The sequence below is a fragment of the Thamnophis elegans genome, chromosome 17, assembly GCF_009769535.1.
Source record: "Thamnophis elegans isolate rThaEle1 chromosome 17, rThaEle1.pri, whole genome shotgun sequence".
Lineage (NCBI taxonomy): Eukaryota > Metazoa > Chordata > Lepidosauria > Squamata > Colubridae > Thamnophis > Thamnophis elegans.
Window position 1 is genome coordinate 423,778 of NC_045557.1, and position 21,604 is coordinate 445,381.

The 21,604-nt window shown below is 54.6% G+C and overlaps 1 protein-coding gene across 1 annotated transcript; it reads right to left on the reverse strand.

Moving 5' to 3' along the window:
* Positions 1-3,170: 3,170 nt before the first annotated feature.
* Positions 3,171-21,032, reverse strand: MEX3A (mex-3 RNA binding family member A). The gene is made up of 3 exons (XM_032234412.1): positions 20,664-21,032; positions 20,475-20,595; positions 3,171-4,273 (listed from the first exon to the last, which is right to left on the reverse strand). Exons 1-3 carry the CDS (start codon positions 21,030-21,032, stop codon positions 3,171-3,173), a joined length of 1,593 nt encoding a protein of 530 aa, XP_032090303.1.
* Between the last annotated feature and the right edge of the window lie 572 nt (positions 21,033-21,604).

Consider the following 21,604-nt stretch of genomic DNA (forward strand, 5'->3'; position numbering starts at 1 on the left):
GGCACACGGTCCTTCCATGCCCCCCCCCACACGCCCTGTATAAGGGCCAGGTATCTATTCAGCCCCCAGCCCCATATACAAGTGGCTGCCAGCAAAACCTCCCTCGCCTGGCATAAAGCAACCCAACATTGACCCAAAATGTTCTCACGTGAATTACAAAACAGACTGCATTCTGCCAAGAACACCTAACCCCAAGAACCCCTGGGGGCCCCCAGCGTCACTTCCTGCCTTGCCCCCAAACCTCAACCCCCCCTTATCTACATCAGCAGAAGTGGGGACCTGCCTCCCCCCCATCCCCTCCCCCCAGAAAGGACAGGGTTTCCCTGCTCGATGGCCCTGCCCCCCCTTGCTTCGTCTTCTCCTGGAACAGACATATCTGACCGTGTGTGCGTGCGTGTGTGTGTATCCCAGTAGTAGAATAGATGTGAAGGGAGACTGTCAAAATTTGTGGTATCCATGAGGGGTTTGCGGTGAAAAAAACCCCACGAAGCCAGGGAATCACTCAGGCTTTCTGGCTCCAGAAAGGAATGCATAGAAAGTTGCTTGGCTGGTGTGCTGGGAGCCTCCCCTGCAAGTGGGGGGGGGGGGCAGGGGATCCGGGCAGCTGCAGATGGACAGGGAGCAGCCCGGAGCCTTTGCCGACTCGGGGCCAAGGGACCCCCCCCCCTTGTGGTCCACCTCCGATTCCCTGGTGGGCCAGGAAACACTGCTGCTGAACGCCTGGCTGGGGCTGCTCGGTTCCGGCCGGGTGCAGAGGGGAGCCTCCCGAGAGACTTCGGTGCACACAAGGGGGGAGCTGCTCCGGGTATGGAACTGGCACGAGTGGCATGGGGATGAAGGGCCACTCATTGGGATGGCATGGCATTCAGATGAAGCTGCAGTGCAGGGCGGGGGCAACAAAGGCCCAGGTGAAGCCGGCAGGTCCCCCCCCCCCCCGTTCACTCAACATTGTCTTTGCATGCAGGGCCTCCGAGCGAGTGAGCGGGCAGCCTCGGCTCGGCCCCGTTCCTTCCACTCCTGGACAAGACCTGGATGTTCTCATCATAAAGAAGAACAGCGCCTGCCACCACCACCGTGGCCTCCCCAGGTCCTCCCCACAGAAAGAGATCCTGGCCAGGTGACACCTTTGGCCCAAGAAGGTTGGTCGGGCTGGCCACAGGTCAGGGCTGTGGGTATTCTCTGTGCTGAGAACGCATGGCTTGAGGTGGGATTTGGCATCGTGAGAAATTGGGGGTCCCGTGGGTCACAGCGGGGCTTCTTCTGTGGCCAAGGGAGGAAGCGTGGGGTACATGCATAGCTGTGAGCATCTTCCCAAGGCAGGGATCGGCTACGTCAGGAAGGGGTGGCCATAGCTGCAGGTGGTGGACCCGGCACCGTCCGTGAGGGCCCGGGACAAATCAACAGAGGCCAGAGGGTGATGTTTGGGACAGAGAAAAAGAAGGAATTTCCCCCAAGAACAATACGGGGCGATGAAACAAGTCTTCCATAAAATGCACAAGGGAAAAACCCAAAGCAGAATCTATTGTCTTCTCAAGCCGTCTCTGAGCTTGCAAAGTTTCCTTCTGCAAAGAAGTTTAAGCCAAGGAAAACGGGCAGAAAAGGAATATGTATGTGTGTTGGTGTGTGTGTGTGTCGCTTTGTTCCACCCTTTTGCAGTTTGGCACCCAGGTAGCAAGTTGAATAAATCTACCCAAGTGACGTGGCTGGGTGTGAATCCACAGGGAGGCCAGTGCGGCAGCCGCCTCTGTCCCAGAAGTCGGGCCAAGTATCTGAGATGGCAAACGCAGCCGTCCAAAGTCTTGAAATGATTGAGGAGGATATTCTGCAAGGCAATTCAATATTAGGGTTTTTTTCTCTTTTTTTCCCTTTTTTTTTTTTTGAGCACGTGTCTGCTTCATTCTGAAAAAAATAGAATATATAAAACTAGATAACCTCAGGAAGATCCAGATGAGGACAGTGAAAAGAGGTTTTGGTCCATAAGGAAATACTCTTTCTTTTTTTTAAAATCTTTTTACTTGATTTTGAGTAACAAAAGTTTTGGTCCACTTAGATAACAAAATTATATATGAACGTGTTAATTTGAATAGTTACTGGTGGTGTTTTTGCATTGTGTTGGGTTGTGGATTAAAATGGGGCTCTGTTGCCAGTATTGCGCGATGGTTTTCTTAGGTTTTCGTGTGAAACTGTTGTTAAAACCAAGTGAGGAAAAAAAGGGGGGAAATACTTCTCTTCTGCATGGGTGTGTCTTTGAAATTGCATCACGAAATGCACGCTTTATGGAGGTCTCAACCCTCGCCCGAAATTTGGGTGGGTTGATTGGCATGCGGGATTTTTGTTCTTTTTTTTTGGAAATACCCTGTTAGTGACTCCTGATTCTTATTAGATGAATCCCTGCTGGAATAGAAAACGAAAGATCAGTGTTCAAAACCCTTTGCGGTGGCTCAGAAGACTCCAAATGAAAAGGTTAAGGAGTAGCCAGGAGGATTCTTCTTCCGACCCCTTTCCTCGTTTCCCTGGCCCAAATATGATTCATTTTCATTAAACTTTTTTTCTTAGGAAAAAAAATACAGGAAACAGAATATAAAGGTCTTTAGCTGCTTCTTTTTTTTTTTCTTTCTATATGTTGAGGTAATGCAGTTGTGCCCTCGTTTGATCAGCTCCCCAGAGGCTCCTCTCTCCTTTATTCCTTCCTCCTGTCCTTCTGGTTCAGTTCTTCCCAAAGCCGTTGCCTGGCCGTGTTGTGAGCGCCACCAGATCTGGGTTGTTGGGGAGGAGCAGCTGCTGCCCCCAAGGAGAAGTTTCTCGGTCACCAGGAGGCACCACAGATCCACCGGACGGTCAGCCTGCCCTCCAGCCCCCCCCAGACCATCTTGAGAAAGAATTCACCACCAAAAATCAGCACCGCCAACCACTGCGTTATCAAATCTCCTGCCCAAATACTTATAGGTTCTCCAGTTAAATCGTATCCGTCATCTTCATCATCGTCGTCGCCACTATCATTATTTTTGTTAAAAATAACATACATTGCTCCTAAAATAGTTTCTTCCCTCTTTAAATTAATGTCCATTTCTCTCCCGTGTTTGTTCCTGCCTTCAGATGTCCTCCCATTTGTCTTCTCTCTCCCTCGCCTCTCTTCCTGCTTGTCAGGGTTTCCACGGCTGCTGCTGGTTTTAAGAAAATATCCTAATGGCCTGAGTCGCTGCCGCGTGGCAGACGGGACACTCGGGGTCGGTCCGCTCGCAGATCCGCACGGCACACTCCATGCAGAAGAGGTTGTGGCCGCAGGGCACCAGGGCCGCCGTTACCTCGCTTTCGAAGCACACCATGCACTCCCGGCTGCTCGAGAGGGATGTCCGGCTGGTCGCGGAAGCACCCAATTTGGAGAACCCTTGCAGGGGCTCCCCCTGAGACCGCCTCGGAAGCCCGGAGAGGGGGGGCTCTTGGATGGATGACGAGGGGGAGCGGTGCGAATTGGGGTGGAGGGTGCTGGCGTTGCCTGAGCGCTGTTTGGAGAAGAGCACGGAAACCGGGTTGGTGTTTTCCTGGCCAGCCCACAGCGGGGCTCCCGACTCAGGGACCCCGTAATATAGATCTTGCTTGTTGACCCCGTAGTTAGGGAAGAGGTAACTGTAATTGAAATCATTTTGGTCGTTCAGCCGGGGCGTCTCGTAGGCAGGGTCCAAGGAGCAGTCGCCGATGCACCCGAGGCTGTTCTGGCGGAAGGTAGAGAGGGGTTTGCAGCCCGGGGCTGGAGTGTGGACCCGCCAGGCCTCCGAGTAGCGGTTTTCCATGCCTGAGTCAGGGCTGCTGGACAGGAAGTCGTTCTCGTTGTTGTACTCTAGGATTTTGCCTGTTCGGACAGCGATGTGGGTTTCAATTTCCTCCCGGGCTCGCTCCACGTTGCCGGGGGCCCCCGTGATCTCAAAGACGGGGTCTCGGTCGCGGCTGGGCGTGATGATGTAGGTGTTGGTCTGCTGCTGGATCCGCTTGATGGTGGCTCCTTTGGGGCCCACAACTAAGCCCACCACACGGTAGGGGACCCGGACCCGGATGGTGACCTGGCCAGGCAAGGTGGGGGCGCTGCCAAAGGCGGGGCCGGCCTTGTTGCGGGAAGCACGGATCATGGAGAAATGCTCAGCAGCCGAAATGATCTCCCTCCTGGCCATGGCGACGTCCTCCCGTCTCCCAGTCACCATGAAGACGGGCTCTTCGCCGCGGACCGGGGTCTTGATGTAAGTGTTGGTCTTCGCTCTCAGAGCTTTGATTTTGCAACCTTTGGGAGGAGAGAAGAAACAGAGGAGAAAGAAAACTTAGTAGCTGGACACAGATCTGAAGGACACAAAGGACTCAGGAGGACACACGACACTCGGACCACTGAGGAAAAATGGCACAGAAGGGAGCCGAAATGGGAAGGCAGCGGCTCCTCCTCCTCCTCCTAATATTAAGAGCAGTTTGACACAACACACACACACACACACACACGCACACACACACACACTGAATGTGTTCAAGCTCAGGCTGGACACCATTCACCTAGGACACTGTTTCTCAAACTTGGCCACTTTAAGATGGGTGGACTTCAACTCCCAGAATTCCCCAGCCAGCCATGCTAGAAACCAGAAGTAAATGCCAGTTCTCTGCAAAATCATCACGGATCGCTATCATTTGCCCTTGGGATGCTGGAAATTGTTGTAAATGTGAAAAATTGCTAAGTGGCCAGTCACAAATTGAGGACTACCTCCTATTCCCTTCTGTTCTGTTCTAAGTTCTATTTTGTTCTATAGTTTATGTTCTTTTCTATTCTACTATATTCTATTCTTCTTTATCAAAGTTGTATGTTGCCTATCTCTTCAAAGGCATCTCTATTATATTCAGTTCTATGCTCCTATTTTTCTCCTCCATTCTGTTCCATTCCATTTATAACAATGCCTAACTCCGTAACTCTGACTCTGGGTGATATACAGTAAAAATAATCATAAAACACAATTAAGAATCCAAATGTTTGGAAGGAAAACATTCTTGAAGATGAATCAAACATCCTTTGTAGGGATGAGGGTAAAGAAAGAAGAATATAAATTACAAGCATTCGCAGATGATTTGGTGTTTATTATGGAAGATCCAATAGAAACAGGGCCAAAACTAGCTGAAATAATAGAAAAATATGGAGACGTAGTAGGCTTGAAAATTAATAAAAATGAAAGAAAAATTCTGGTGAAAAATAACAGAAAAACAGAAAAGAGAGATGATGGGGAAACTGGACATACAGGTGGTGGAAAAAGTGAAATATTTGGGTATTCAATTGACATCAAGGTGTGTAACACTGAAGGAGGATAACTATTATAAGGTGAGAAAATAAATAGAGATAGATCTGGAAAGATGGAAAAACCTACACTTATCATTGATGAGAAGAATAACAGTAGTAAAGTTAATATACTACCAAGATTGCTGTACCTATTCCAAACAATACCAATAAAATTAGAGAAAAAATACTTTGAAAGTATGAATAAAATAGTGGGGAAATATATATAGCGGGGGGGGGGAGCAAGAATTAATATAAAAATGTTGCAAGATGCTGGAGTTCGAGGTGGATTTGGATTACCAAACTGGGAATTGTATTATCAAGCAGCAGGATTAGCTTGGATGAAAGAATGGATCTTACTAAGTAATACAAGATTATTGACACTGGAAGGTCATGATTTGCAACTAGGTTGGGATGCTTTTTTGTGGTATGGTAAAACTAAGGCACATGGCCATTTTCAAAGACATTATGTAAGGAATGGATTGTTAACAATATGGGAAAGAGTGAAAGGGAAACACTCTTTAGAAATACCAATTGGCTTTCAACAATGGAAGCACTGACACATCCAAATATCTGTAGTATGAAAACTATCATTAGGTACAAAGATATCTTAACAGAAAGGGGGGAACTAAAACAAAAACAAGAATTGGAAAAACAAGGGATTGATATAGGATGGTTTTTACAATTGCAAATACAATCAAGATATGAAAAAGATAAAAGGGAATACGGTTTTAACCTAGGAAGTTCGGAGTTGGAGAAGATACTTATGGGAACAGAAGAAAAATAATTAGGAAACTATATAGCTACCTATTAAGAACTAGCTTAGAAGAAGAAGTGATTAAAGAAAAGTGGGAAAGGAACTATAAATTAACTGTGTCAACAGCTTACAAAGAAAACGTATACAAAATGTTTTATAGATGGCACATGTCACGTGGAAAACTAGCAAAGATGTTTAAAGACAAATCAGTGAAATGTTGGAAGTGTCAACAAATAATAGGCTCCTATTATCATATGTGGTGGACACGTGCAGAAGCAAGGAAACATTGGACTAAGATAAGAGTGTGGTTAAAGAAAATGTTAGAACAAGAAGTAGAATTTAGACCAGAGATATTTTTACTAGGTATTTTCCCAGAGAAATTCGAGAAAGAGGATACTTATTTGATTATACATGTAACTACAGCAGCAAGAATTGCATTTCCCCTAAATTGGAAATCAAATAAGCTACCAACAGATGAAGGGATAATAAAAAAGATATTAGATTGTGCAGAGATGAATAGGTTGACAATGAAAATAAAGGATAAAGAGGAATCGGAGTACTTCAAGACATAGGGAAGATTTTATGATTGGCTAGAGAAAGGAAGCTAGAAAAGAAAGTAGGGAGGAGAAGAAGATATAGAACGCAGACGATGCACTGTTAAATGGAAAAGGGAGGGAGGGGAGAAGGGGAAAACTATATATATATATATATATATATATATAGGTCTCTAGTTGTTCGGGTTTTCTCCCGCGTAGAATTGGAGATGTCTTGGCGACGTTTCGACGAAGTGTCATTCGTCATCTTCAGGCTGCTTCAGGCTACTTCAGGCTTGGTGTTTCCAGGAGTAGTGTGAGATCTCAGCTGTTTCTTCCTTTTAACTGCCAGAGGGGGTTTGAACTGAACTCAGTTTGAACTGAACAGTTAAAAGGAAGAAACAGCTGAGATCTCACACTACTCCTGGAAACACCAAGCCTGAAGTAGCCTGAAGCAGCCTGAAGATGACGAATGACACTTCGTCGAAACGTCGCCAAGACATCTCCAATTCTACGCGGGAGAAAACCCGAACAACTAGAGACCTACATACCAACTCCCGCGAAAACCTCAGAACACACACACACACACACACACACACACATATATATGTATGTATATGTATGTATATATATATATATATCCAAAAGCGAGATATAAAGTGTGGGGGGGAGGGGAAATATAGTTAGGATAGATTAGCGAAGGGAAGGGAGTAAGAAATGATATCAAATTATATTTGGGTTTGCGGAAATACCATCCCAAGGAAACATAAACTGAGATCTGAAAGAGACACCTACAATAATAGAAAAGAGAGAGAGAGGAGAGAATGAAAGGAAGACGGGGAAAGAAGAAAGAGGGGAGGAGGGGAGGATGGAAGGGAGAGGAAGAGAAGGAGAGGGGGGAGGAAGGGGAAGAGGAGGAGTAGGAGAAAGATAAGGAAGGGGAAGGAGAGGAAGAAGGAAGAAAGCAGAGAAGGGAGGGAGAAAAGAAAGGGAAAATAAGGTGGTGTTACAACAGGAGGAAGAGATGGTAAACAAAGCAACCCAAACTGCATATTAAATGAAATAATAAATGTATAAGAATGATAAATATAAAGAAGAATAACAGTATGTGAATGTAACTTAAAATGGTACGTAAGAGAAGAAGAAAAATTCTGAGAAAGAAAACACACTTTGTAAAGGTTTTGGGGGGGGGGCAGGGCAGGAGCCAGGGGTACCTTGTGGGGAGAGCTTTTCAGAGGACGGGCGCTGGCAGAAAGGGGGGCTCCTTCGTAGGGCCTAAGGTCGGGGTCCTCAACCCCAGCAATTTGAAGGCAGCTGGATTTCAATTCCCAGAATTCCTCACCCAGCACGAAGGCCACCCATTTTAAAGTTGCTCGGGTGGGGAATCGGTGGCCCAAGGGAAGGCGCCAGGACTGTGCCAATTGTGCCCAGGCTGAGGAGAAACCAGGGAAGACCAAGGGTCCCTTGGGTAAGGAGGCTTCCTGCCTGCCATTAAGGCTTTGGAGGTGATCATCATCGGGAGCTTGGGTTGCTCTGGCAAGCTTTGGATGGCAGAATTATTGCTGTAGCCCAAGGTGACCCGGGCAGGAGTGGTTGTTGGAAAAGTTTCTGGAGGACAGATTTGTGCAAAATTCTTCTTAATTAAATCTCCACGAACTGAAATTGTCCACCAGTTTTGTGTGTGTGTGTGTGTGTGTGTGTGTGTTTGCAATTTATAAGGAAAGATTATATAACTAGCACAACTGGGCACCCTCTTCCCTGCCACTCTGCCCCAAGGCCTGACTTATGCCCATCAGGTTGGCTGCCTCATTCACAGTAAGTGGCCAATGAGGAGGCTCATTCAGCCGGAATTGAGGGCCCCTCAGGATCGGACACTGTGGCCCCCAGGATGAGGGCTGAGGACTGGAAGGAAACGACCAAACCTCCCATCTTGCTCCTAAATAGCCCATCCTCAGCTTCCCCATCCGGTCTTCCTCCACTGGTCCCAGCCATGGTGGAATTCCTGCCTTCTCACCCCACTCATCAATGGCCCCCCCGCCCACTGCAATGCCCCCCCCAGCCCTAGAAGACCCCCAAACACTCCACACTCATCCCTCACAATTCTCGGTTGGGATCCCAACTCAGGGGTAGCCAGAAAGACTTCACTGGGGTGTGTGTCTGTGTGTGTTGCAAGAGTGCTTGGCTGTGTATTTGCAGCAGGGCTGAATGGGATCCACCATCCACGACCAACCCTCCAGGCTGCTTCCTTTGCCCCCCCCTCCCCTCTGGTGTGGCCCGGCTGCCTTGGGCCGCCTCCATGCAGGAGAGGACTTACAGTTCCTTTGCATCCCAAAAGGGAGGTAGAGAGAGAAAAGGCGGCTGCTTTAAGGGCTGAAACAGAGCGGCTCCCGCATCCTCTTTCTCAGGGGTCGCTCCAGCCCTCCTCCTCCAACTGGCTTTTGCAATTTCCCAGCATCTGGGGACCATTTTTGAGACAAAGTCCTCCTGGGGAGGCGGCCTTTCCTAGCTGGCTGGCTCCCCCCCCCCCCGCCCATCTGGGAGAGAAGAGGGTCGTAGCGGTGCTGGCAGGAGCCGCGGAAAGATGGAGCTGACGGCAACAAAGGGGTCATGCAGACGCCGAGACAAAGGAAGGGGGAGCCCAGGCAGGCGGCAGATGGAGGGAGTCTAAATCAAGCCAGGAGCTTAACCAAGAACAAATGTCATTTGCACCAGCCTTGTCCGGGGGGAGGGGGTCTGCAGAGGGGAGAACCAGCGAGAACAGGAGTCGGATTGGGTTGTGGGGGGGGGGGTGCTATGCCTTTCGGCAGGAGGGACTCCATCTCTCCCCACCCCCATCCTGCAGCTCAGCTCGGGCTGGAGAAAGTTGGAGGAAGGGCTGGGAGGGGGGGATCCCTAGCGGCGGTCTCTGCTTTGCGGGGTCCCCCGTCCTCAGCAAGGAGGCTGCATCCAGGCTCAAGAGTGGAGCCCAAGGCTTCGTTCCCAGTTTTCAGCCTTCACCAAATGGACGTTGGCCCACCTTGCCCAGCCAGCCAGACCACCAGGGACCAACCCCACAGGGTTGGAGCCGTGAGGCCGTTCTCCCAGGGGCTGCCTAGGAGGGGGGTCATTCCGGGCACCTTCTCAAGCAGGGCAGGGAGCCTGACGCTGCTTGTACAGGAACCGAGGGAGGCTGCCCAGGACAGCAGAAGCCGCGACAGTTGTCAAGCGGGTCATGCATGCAACCCATCCGACTTCACAGCCATTTTTGTGGTGATTGTTAAGTCAGCCCTGGGACGTTTTTGCTGAAAACCAGAAGGGCAATTTTTGACAAAAACCGCCATAGATCCTGGGCAAATGGCCACGGGGTCAATGCAAATGTCTAAATGCTGTTTACCAAGCCTGCAAAATGCAGTCAAGTGACTGGGGGTGTGGGGGGGTTGTGGGACCTTCGAAAGTTTGGAAGCTGGTGAAAGTTAAGGCCATAAAGACCTTTGAGAGGGGGAATCCATCCTAACTTTGAACGGTTGTTAAGCAAGTCAAGGCCGTAAGTCAAGACCCATCCTCATCAAGCACCACAACAAACGGAGGAGGCCAGAACAGCAAGTCCCCATCTCTGCAAATCCTTCGTGCTCAGGAGTTCTCCAGATTTCCTTTGGCTGAAGGTGCAAAAGGAGGGGGGAGGGGCTTCACCTCAACTCACCAAAGAGGAGACTTGGGAGATCTTGGACCCAGATGCCCCAGCCCTCCCCCCACACAAAAGACAAGCTCTCCAGCGGATCAGAACCTGGAGGAAGTCAACCTCCCCATGTGATCTTTCACAAGATGCCCCTTGTAGGATCTCTGCACAGCCTCAGGAACCCTAATTTCCTCTGGTTCCGGCTACTATAATCCATGTTTATCACCCTTAAGAACACACAGAACCCCAGAATTAAAATTCTCCCAGGTGCAGCTAAGCCAGAGACTGACCAACACACCAGGCACCAGGCAGGAGCTAGAACTATTTTACCCACTGGCCCCAATCCATCTGGCCAGGAAGCCTTCCGTTGCCTTCCCTTACTCCTTTAAGGAGGCCGCGATTGTGGGAGTACAGAAAGTGATGGAACTATGTAAAGTGGTGGGTGATCCTGACTGCAAGAACAGAAATGTTTACACTCCACCTGTAATCCACGATTTGTAGAAAATGCACAGCGATATTCCTAAACCTCGTTTTAAAAGTGCATCTGTCCGAAAGAGCACAAGTCGACATTTGCACCCCCCAGATGGGCAGGTCAGTGAGGCAGGACAAAGAAAAAGGTTTTTTTATTCAAAGAGATCCAAAATTTGGGTGTCCTAACAGAAAAGATCCCTTCTCTCATGACCCAACTATGTAACGTCATCAGTGCTAGAGGGAGAGGGGGTGTGTAGAGAGGGGGAGAAGGAAGTTGTGGGGTCCTTGCTGCTCTCCAAGCTCGGCTGTTTTCGTGCAGACGTTTCATTTCAAACTAGGCAACCTCATCAGTGCTACTGACGCATTGATGTTGCCCAGCTGGGTATTGAAACATCTGCAAGACAAGGAGGGAGGGGGAGGAAATGGCACGAAATGGTCTCAGGGCCAAACAGGCTAAAACTGTCCGTTCACCAACCAACTAATTGTGATCGAGTCCAGGATTTCCCAGCCTCAGCAACTTTAAAATGCGTGAACGCCAATCCCAGACTTCCCTGGCCACTGGAATGCTGGGAGTTGGAGTCCAAATATCTTGGATCTCTCTAAATAATGGCCAGGTTGAGAAAAACCTGAGCTAGTAAGTGTGCACTGTAAAGATTGCAGTCACAAAGACATTTGATTTTTTTTAAATTCGTCATGCAATTTTGCCCCGAGAACTTTTGTGCATCACCGTGCAGCAAAACTGGAACAGAGGTAGCCCCAGGAAGGTCCTGAGGGGGCTCCCTGGCCTCCCTTTCCAGGAACTTTACTCCCGAGGAATCAAACGTTCTCTATTGGGTCCGATGCAGCTACGAATCTGATGTCTTAAATCTGGCTCATAATGCAGAGCGGATTAATCATTGATATTCTTTTCTGATATCTGGACAGAAAAAAGTGCCTTTGTGTGCTGAGGAATGACGCTTGCAACGTTAAATGCAACCTTTTAAAAAACCAAAATAAGTAAAGATTTATTTTCCAAAACCCGTGTCCTGGAGTGGGCCAGCCAGCCTTCATAAGTGTGCCCCCACCCTGCTGCCTTTTCCACCTGAAATTGGCACCATCGCCCTAGCAGGGCAGGTTGGTGGGCTCTCTCCAAGGATTGTGGGCTGCCCCACCCAGCTGGGCTTTGAGGCATCTTCTCAGGATGCTCTCAGGAGGCAGGGGGCGAGATGGGAGGCAAGGAAGGAGGCTCACCCAGGGGGCAGGAGCAGAGGAAGGGGTCCTGAGACAGGGACCAGCAGGCAAGGGGGGCCAACAGACCCGGTGCCCCAAAGTCGCAGCTGGGGCTCTCCATGGGCAGGCACAATGCTGTGATCCTGGACCCTTGGCATGCCTTGGCCAAGATACCCTGGGCAGACAGCAAGGGAAACCAGCCGGTGGCAGCCCTTCAGCACGTTCGGCTCCCACTAACCCTAAAACACAAAACCTTCAGTGTGTTGGGAGGCTTCAATTCTGGAGCTTCAGAGGCAGAACTGGGCTCCGACATTTCTGCATCTTCCCCGTGAACAGCCACACTTCTGGCCCTGGTGCTTACACTTCAGCACACGTGAGATTGCGAGAGCCACGGGGCTGTTGCCAGGAACCAGTAGTGGCCCACGGTCTCCCCGTCAGCAGAAATGGACCACGAACACGGGCAGAATGGGACTAGCAAGTCTTCTTCCCGTGGCCTTCGTGCTGCCAGGCGGCAGAGGGGGGCTCTTGGAGAGGCAGAAAGGCAACTCCGAGGGCACCTCCAGATCCCTGCAGATTCCTGCCCTTCACCTCTGGAAGAAGCCAAGGGTCTCAGGGGGCAGAGCAGCCAATTTGTAAAACATCTGCATGGTAAAAATGGGGGCCTCTGAGGGGCTATTGACTCAGCCCAGCAGCTGCTTCCAACCGTCCCTCTCCGGGAGGCCCGAAAAGTATTTCCTTCCAGGGGTCCCAGGGGCCAAGACCCAGGCAGCTCCATTGTTCTCTGCCCCCCCCCAATCTCAGCTGCTGCAGTTGCATTGACCTCCCTTTTCTTTCAGGCAGGGCGCAGGGCCAGGCTGAGGTGGGGGGGGGGGGCAGATAACCTCCCACCTCCCATACCTGCTTTGGCTCATTGCAGCATCCAGGAGCTCAAAGCTTCCCCACCAAACTGGGCACTTTAGCTCTCAACTTTCAGCATCCGGAGACTGCAGGAAGGCGGGGGGGGGGGCTGCAGACTCTGCAGGACTGATCCCCCTACGCCCCCTCCCCCAGTTGCCACCAATAGCCCCACCTCTCAGCCTGGCCCCTGCGCCCCACGGAGCATCTGCCTTCCTGGCCTGGGCAGGAGGACCCATTCGCACTGGGCAGCTACCCCCCCTCCCCCAGCCTTCCTGCTCTGGGTCCCAATCCTCAACTTCTCCTCCCTGTTGAAAGGGCTCCTCTGTCTACAGACTGCAGAACCAGGGAGTCGGAAGGGACACCGGAGGCCTTCTAGTCCACCCTCCTGCTCAAGCAGGACACACGAGACCATCCTGGACAAGCGGCTGCCCAGCCCCTCCCTGAAAGCCTCCAGGGCAGAAGGGGCACCCGCAGCTGCTGGAGGGAAGCCGTCCCACTGTTCTCCCTGTCAGGAAACCCCTCCTCAGTTCTTCCACGCTCCTAAGAAATCATAGCCACACCCCCCCACACCCCCACACACCCCCCACACCCATGGGGAACGCTGGGCCGATGGCGGCTGCCAGCTCTGCAGGGACTGCCATGGAAAGGCAGCTGAGGCAGGCCTGGTCCTCGGCCTCTGCCAATGGCAGGGGAAGCGGGCACAGGCTCTGCAGACAAGGCCCCCACCTCCCTCCCTGCCCCCAATCCCCAGCTCCACGCTGCCATTCGGGCTTCCAGGGCCGCTTCTGCTGCGATTGAAGCTGGACCCACGTCTCCGTTGCAGGGAGGGCAACCGGGCAAGAGCCTGGCAGGAGACGGAGGGAGCCTCTCAGAGACTGCAGGACCCAGGTCACAGGACGGGCCCTGCCGAGGCTGGCAGGTGGGCTTCATCCGCTCGGGTGAAGAGGGCCAGCCTCCTTCAGCCAGGAGCCGGCGGCCTTGTGTGAGCAGAGCGACTCAGGGGAAGGCAGCACCTCCTGGCTGAGGGGGGCCTGGGAGTTGGGCCCCAGGACGAAGACCCCACCCACAGAGTCCGAACAGGGGCCGCAGGTTGAACTCCAGACTGGGTTGAAGGCAGCCGTGGAGCAGCTGGCGCTACCGAAGGCTCTTGAATGCAGGGGGGGGCGGAAGAAAGGCCCGGAAGGGTTCATGGAGAGGTGTGGCAACCAGAGTGGCTCAGAGGCCTGGCTTGGCCGAGGGGGTCACCCTGCCTTGCTCCGAGGGGGCCCTCCGTGCAGGCTCCAGGGAAGGACGGGGTTGCTGGTACAGATATGGAAGGAGCCTCGGCACACCTTGTGGCACCAATCCTGAAATGCTGAATCCTTTCCTGGTCACAGCGCCCCTCCCGACGGGCTCTCCCTCCCCCCCCCCCCGGCAGGGAAGCAGCCTTCGCTCCAGCCACTGAGAAGGACGGCCATGTTCACCCCACGTTCTCCTCCTCCTCCTCCCCCTCTCTCGGGGATGACCCTGAGCAGCCTCTCGGACGGGTGGCCAGGAGGCCTTGGCAAGCCTTGAACCCCGGAGAGGAGGAAACCCAGGTTGGCCCAACTCCTTTGTGGATCTCAAGGCCAAGGCAGGGGCTGAGTAAAGCCTGCTCTGTACATTAGATCCATTTGGTCATAAGGGAACCAGCTCAAAATTTCTGTTGCTAAGTGAGTCATTTGTTAACTGAATTTGGCCCCATTTGTCGACCTTTCTTGTCGCGGCTGTTAAGTGAACCGCTGCACTTGTTAAGTTAGTAACACGGTTGCTAAGTGAATCCCTGTTCTTCTCCAAAGGTCGCGAAAGGGGATCCTGTGTCCCTGGGACACAGCGACCGTCATAAATACGAGTCAATTGCTAAGTATGTACGTTTTGATCACGTGACCATGAGGAGGCTGCAATGGTCGTAAGTGTGAAAACTGGTCATAAGTCGCTTTTTGCAGTGGCGCTGTAACTTTCAGCTAAAGAAAGTTGTATGTCGAGAGGACCATCTGCGTATCGCTTCTTCATGCTGCCTTTGGGGAAACTGGGACTCTGGGTTAGCTGGTTGTGCGAAGGTTGTTTGTGGGCCCAGTTTGCCTGCAAGGTTTCTCCTCCAAGGGAAAAGGGGGGGGGAGGGAGGGAAGGCTGCCCCAAAGACCAGAGGGGCTTGGAGCCCCTGGAGAAAAGGCCAGAAAGGCGGAGGGGATTCTGGGAGATGAAGTCCAAGCATCTTGAGGTTGCCAAGGTTGAGAAAGATTCTGAGCTCATGAGTAAAGTCATCACCTGAGTCTGGAGAACTGCAGCTTCTGTCTGTGATGATGATTTGATCATCTGAGTCACCGCTTCCATTTTGTGATCCCGGAGACTACCTCATCCACTCGCTCAGGAGTTACCAATGCCAGGGGGGTGGATGCTGGTTCGAGTCCAGCCCCTCAACCTCTGGAAAAGAGCCTAGGGATGCCCTCCTGTTCGGTCGCCATCAGTCCTCCCTCTGCTGGAAAAGCCTCCGCGGCTGCTTAATAGTACGAGAATTGCACTCTGCAGCTGCTCAGAAGCCGTCTATGCATCTGGGGAGTAGGAGGCAAGGGGGGGAGCGGGCCCCAGGGGCAAAATTAGGCCTTCATCACAGGCTGTGAGGGGATCTAAAATCCATCCGGAATGAAAGGGCATCCAGGAGGCTAAGAGCTTCAGCTAAGCCAGTGTTTCTCAAGGTTGAGAAACACTGAGCTAAGCCACCCAGTTTTCTTGGAATTGGCCTGCCAGCCCCGTGCCACGACAAAGAATCTTTTGTGCTAACTTGCAGCCCTGCAGGACAATGGGTGGACCTGCCCCCCCATCTCCATCTCCATCGTCTCCATCACCTCCATCCATCTTCATCTCCATCTCCATTATCTCCATTTGTCTCCATCTTTCCATCAACTCCATCTCCATCATCTCCATCTCTACCATCTCATCTTCATTTCTATCCCCATGCCCCTCCATCATCCTCTCCATCTCAATCTTCTCCGTCATAATACCTCTCCATCTTCATTTCCATCATCTCCATCCATCTTTACCTCCATCTCCACCCTCTCATCTTCATCTCTGTCCCCAACCTCATCTTGACCTCCATCATATCCCCCATCCCAGCCAGGAAGGCAGCTGCCGCACAGAGAATGCTCCCCATCAGGTGAAGCCCCTCAACTCCAGCCCCTCTGCTGTACAGAAGGTGCTGTGGAGGAAGCTGTGGTTCCAGGTTAATCAAAGCCTCTTGATCTTTAGCGGTTATTGGGAAGCCCCTCCCTTGATCCCGAAGGGGCCTCCCATATGCAGGTAAAGGCCCCACAAGGGGCCCCACCTGAGGGCAGACCCCGCCGTCAAAGAGGCCCCATGCCTGTCCTCGGTGGGATCTCCTCTGGGTTCAACACAAGGGGAGCCAGAAGAAGCTTTTGGAAGTGCCAGCTGCCCTTCCGTCACCATCTGAAGGCCACTCTGCGGCACCCATCATCCCCAGCGCCAGCCCGAAGAGAAGGGCATGTGGTGGAGGGTTGCCACGCTCATTATTCCCCCCTGGAGACCCAGCCAAGGGGGTTCCCAGCCAGATGGCTCCTGCAGCCACTCATCAAAAGGCAATGTGGGCTTTCTTTTCTTCCTCAACACATTTTGTTTCCCCAAAAGAAGGAAGGTGGGAGAATTGCGAGGAAAGATTATGCAAAGTCCCAGGAAGGGGGAGGGATTTCCACCCAAGAGCCTGGAAGCCCCCCAAGGCTGGGCCTGGGCCTGTTCCCAGGAGCATTGCCAAGCACTGAGCACCCAGCTGCCCCTTCATAGCAGCCACTGACCAGATGCAGCTGGGTTCATACAAGACGCTCAACCCTGAATGCAGGTTAACAAAAGGCCACGTGACAGGCTCGGCCCAGAGAGTTTGGGGGCTCCACGCTGTGCAAGGGCTCCATGTTTTATTCATTGAATTGGCTGGCAGGTATCTGCCCTCTTTTCCATCCAGCCCTCCCACCTCCCATATTTGGCCCACAGCAGCAGAGGAAGTCCGGGCCTTTGATTTGCCCAGGGAGGTTCCCGAGGCCGAGAGAGGATCTGAACCTGGATCCCCAGGGATCAGCGCAAAATCCTCACCACCACACCATATCCTGGACTCAGCCATTGGCTCAGCGAAACCAAGGTTGAAACGTTGCATGTCTCAATTGGCTGCTATTGTTTCTCTCTTTTTTTGGTAGCAAATTTCTTGCTCTGTTGGCGAGCCATTAGGACAGAGCAAAGTAGGAGAAAGATTAATAATTAAATAATAATGAAAGAAACGGAGAGCTGGGCAGAGGCTGGCACTTTGCACACAAAGCTATCCCGCGTCCTTCGCAAACTGCAGCGGAAGAGCCCGGATTGTCCCCCTCCACCCTCAATGGCTTTGCAGAGACACAGGATGCAAACGGGCCATTCTCAGGCTACCTTCCCTGTCAACTGGATCCACTTTTCCACCTATCTCCACGTAAATCCAGTTGCATGGGAAAAAGGACAGGTGTTTCCACACTAAGCCAGGGACCCACTTTTTGGAAGCCAAACTCAGTTTTTGGCTGTTGGGGTTGGAGGCCCCATCCCCGTTTTGTTCCTCCAGCCTGGGGGGGGGGGGGAGCAGGAGAGAATGCCCGCTCACAAGCCTTCTGGGAGTCTTCAATGGGCCCTTTAATGGGCACAGGCAGCTGACCTCTCTCATAGCTCACCTTGTCAAGTCTTTGCCTTGCTGGTGGAGGAAAGAACTGCCCCCCCACTGAAGAAGGGGGTGAGATTTAAACTGGGTGCTTTCACAAAAGCCTGCTTGTAAGCAAGCCCTGTCTTCATGGCTTCCTAGGTTTTCTTGCACTCAAGTTAAGTCTCACACCCCCTCCCTCCCTCCCTCCCCCCTTCTCTGGATCCCTTCAACATCTGGAGAAAGCCAACTGGGAAACAGGGCTTGGTTCCCCAGGAGTGACCCCCATGAATCACACCGGAGTGGGGGCGAGACACGTCTAGTTACAGCCATGTATGGGAAAAGGGCAAGCAGAACCGAATGTCGCTTATCCAAGAGACCCGATTTCTCCTCACTGGCTCAGACCACAAGACATTTGCAAAGCTGAGATTCTCTTTCATTTGTTTGCAAAGGCCGGGAAGGAGGAGGAGGGCCGTTTTCTGCCATTCCCCAAAACTCTCAAGGCAGGTAAATGGAGCAGGGGCCCAACGGAAGCCATGCTGCCTGCCTGCCTGCCTGCCAGAGAAGGCCCTTCCCCCAAAGCCCCACCGCCAGGCCCCTTGGGGAACAATGGGCCAGAGAAGCCTCTTTGTTGCCTGGAGGCAGCGGGAGACCCTTTCAGAAGCAGCCAAGGAGATGCTCGGCCTTGTCAGGGCTTCTCTGCTTTTGGGGGTCGTGCAAAATACACCCCCCCCCCTCATTCCAGGGAAAATTAAAAAAAGAAGAAGCTACGAGGACCCAGTCAGGCTAAGAAGGCAGCCCAGGCGTATTTATGTGAGTTGCAAAGGGTTGCAGAGGGATTTCTCTGTGCCCCCCCACCAAAGAATCCGTTCTTTCCTGCCAGCCCCACTGGCTGCCATGTGGGTCACAAAGAGCCCCTTTGGGTCAGCAGGTGAGCCTGCCTGCGGAAAAGAAGCCTCTGTTGTAGCCACGCACACAATCCCACTTGGGAGGGGGCTTCAAAGGCCACTTCCTTTGGAAAATGCCGTGGAAGTAAGGCGAGCGGGGACCCTTCCAGCCCCTTGCAAGAACCCAGCCTAATTAAACAAAGAGCAGAGCGGCTTCCGCTGCAATGCACCTTCCCAGGGCTCTGCCTGCACCACTGCCGTGGCGGTGGAGGGCTTGGGCAGGGGGGGATTTGGGTTGGTGGGCCAGCCTGGACAGCGGGGGGGGAGGGGGGAACAAGGGGAGGGGGAGGAGGCGCCTGAGCTGGGGTGCACAAACACACACACACACACACACACACACCCCGACAGAGCAGAATGTCCTGGGCTCTTTTTCTTTCTTTCTTTTGCAGAGCCTGTGAATGAACCCTGAGTGGTTTTAGGGCACAGGGAGATCTTTTTAACCCACCCCCCACTTTCTGAAGGATTTATAACCAGATTTGCCGGGAGGCCTGAGAAAGGTGCTCCTGGGAGGGGGCAGGAAGGCTCCTCTCTGCTGCGGGAGCACAGCTGGTGGGCCTCAAAGCCTCCGTACCCACCGACGCTTCCATTGTTCTAACCGGGGCTTCTGGATCCCAACTTCACCTAAGTTCCGTTCCCACCACAGCAAGACCCCCATCCTGAACCCCAGTTCCTCCCTTCTGCCCGGAGCCCCAGCAAAGACCCTCCCCCCCTTTCTTCCTGGCGCCTATCAATATGGAGCTGCAACCTCTTTCCAAGCCCTTCCTAGCCTCGCTTGGGGGGGGGGGGGGGGTTCATCTTTCTTTTCCACAGCCGTTGCCTCCCGCCCCTCTTCAAAGGACGGGACTTCAGCAGCGGCCGGCATTCTTTCCTGGAGGGTGGGGCACCCCGGGTTCCCCTTCCCCGCCTCAGGTCGCTCTACGCCGGACGACAAAGCCGAGCTTGAAGACCCCGGGATGGAGGCAGCCTCGGCGGCCCCTCAGCCGCCCCCGGAACGCAGCGCCGGGGACCGGGGAAGGCCGAGGCGGGCAGGCGGAGGCTCCGAGGTCCCCCTGCCCAAGTCCCACTCCCTTCGGCTGCTCCCGAAGCCTCCGCCGGGTCCAGCGCTCGCCTCCTTCCCGGCTCCCCCCCCCTTCAGCCGCCGCCGCCGCCGCGAGAGAGTCGGAGAACCACACCCCCTTTCGCTCCCAGAAAGACTCTCAACAAAAGAAGGGATTTTCTCAGCCTCCCCCCGGCTCCCCAGCAGCCGCCCATTGACAAGCGCCGCGCGTTCTCACGGCTCCGAACGGAGGTTCCCGGGAACAAAGGGGGGGGAGGGAGGGGGCTGCACACAATTAAAAGTAAGCGGCGTGTTTCTGGGCAGGCTGAGCGCCGAAGCCGCGCACCCCCCCCCCCCCCCGCTTCTCTCCCGCCAAGCTCGGCGCCCGCCGTGGCTGGGCAGCCGCTTCCAGAGCCGCATCTGGGCACCGCCAGGCAGACAAAGAGAGCGCAACTTTCCGGCCTCTCCAGCGGCAGGAGAGGGACCCCCCCGCCTCCCCTCCCCGCCTCCGCGCCCGGCCGGGAAGAGGGGCCCCCGCGGGCCTCGCTCCGGAGGGCCCCAGCGCCGCCCCCTGCAGTGCCCGTCCGCCACCTGCGCCGAGGGCCGCTGAACTTGGGAGGGAGCCTTCCCCGCCCGCCGCCCCGGCACTAACCCAGGGAGCCCCAAAGCGCCTCCGACGACCGAGCAGAGCGCGGGGCGCCGGGAGGGTCGGACAAGGGGCCGGGCTGGCTCGGTGGCGGGAGCGCCCAGAATACAAGTGTAGCCGCCGCCGCCGCCGGCCGGCCAGAGCACAAAGGCAGGAGGCGGGAGCTGGGCCGAGGGGAGCGGGCGCCGCGGGACCGGGCGGGCGGGCGAGGCGCGAGCGCGGCGGGCGAGGGGGAGTGGTCCTCGCCGAGGCAGCGCCGGGAAGGGGAACGGGCGGGCGCGGCGGAGACAATGGGCCTGGCGGGGGAGCCCCCTCCCTCCCTGCCCCCGACGCCCCGGCTCACCTTGCCTGCCCACGATCTCGGCCACGTGCTCGGAGCTGGGCACCGGGACGCACTCGGTGGTGTTGGAGCTGCTCTTCAGCCGCAGGTCGGCTTCCTTGTAGAGGACGCAGAGCTTGCCGGCCTCGGGGACTCCGGGGGGCGGCGGCGGCAGCGGCGGGGGCGGCGGCGGGATGGCGGCCCCCGAGGAGCCTTGGGGGCGGCGGGCGGCGGGGGCTGCTGCGGCTGCTGGGCCGAGGCCGGCGGGGGCGGCGGCGGCGGCGGCGGCGGGGGCGCGGGCTGCTGGGGAGGCGGCGGCGGCGGGGGCTGCGCCTGCTGGCCGCCGCTGCTGTCGTCCGCCGCCCCGCCGCCCCCCAAGGCCGAGGCGGCGGCGGCGGCGGAGGGCGCGGCGGCGGCGGCCGAAGGCTCCCCCAAGCCCAGCAGGCAGAGCTGGTCGAGGGCCAGCTGCAGCGCCCGGTCGTCCTCCAGCAGCGCCCTGTCCTTGCTGCTCCCCGGGAAGCAGCCCAGGTCCCCGAAGCCCCCGTTCCTTTCCATTATCCCTGACACTACCAGGCTAGGCATGGCTAACAAAGGCTGGGGAGAGAGGGGGGTGGGGGGGCGCGGCGGCGGGATGGCGATGATGGGGCTGCTCCTGCTTTCGCTGGGGCGGCTGCTGCTGCCGCCGCTGCTGCTGCTGGTGGGCTGGGAGGGGAGGGGGCTGGGCGGCGGGGGAGGAGGAGGAGGAGGAGGAGGGGAACAAAGAGCCTGCGAGGAGGGAGGGGGAGGCACAAAGAGGGGGAGCGAGGCGGCCGGGAGGGAAGAGCCGGAGACCCCCGCCCACCTCCCTTCTTTCCCTGCTGGCCGAGCCCCAGCTCCCCGCTCCTTTCGCCTCTGGCGGCGCGGCTCGGCTCGCCTCCTCGCCCGGTGCTGCCTGCGCTGAAACCTGATCTTCCTGCCCGACGTGGATCCAGCCGCGCAGAGCTGTCCCGCGCGCCCGCCCGCTTTCTTTCTCTTTCTTTCTTTCTTTCTCTTTCTTTGTCTCCCTCTCTCTCCCTCTCTCGTTCTCTCCCCCTTTGTCTCCTTCCTCCCTTCGCCTTCTCTCTTTTCTGCCTCCTTCCCTTTCCTGCTTTCCGCTCTCGCTGCTCTCCCAGATC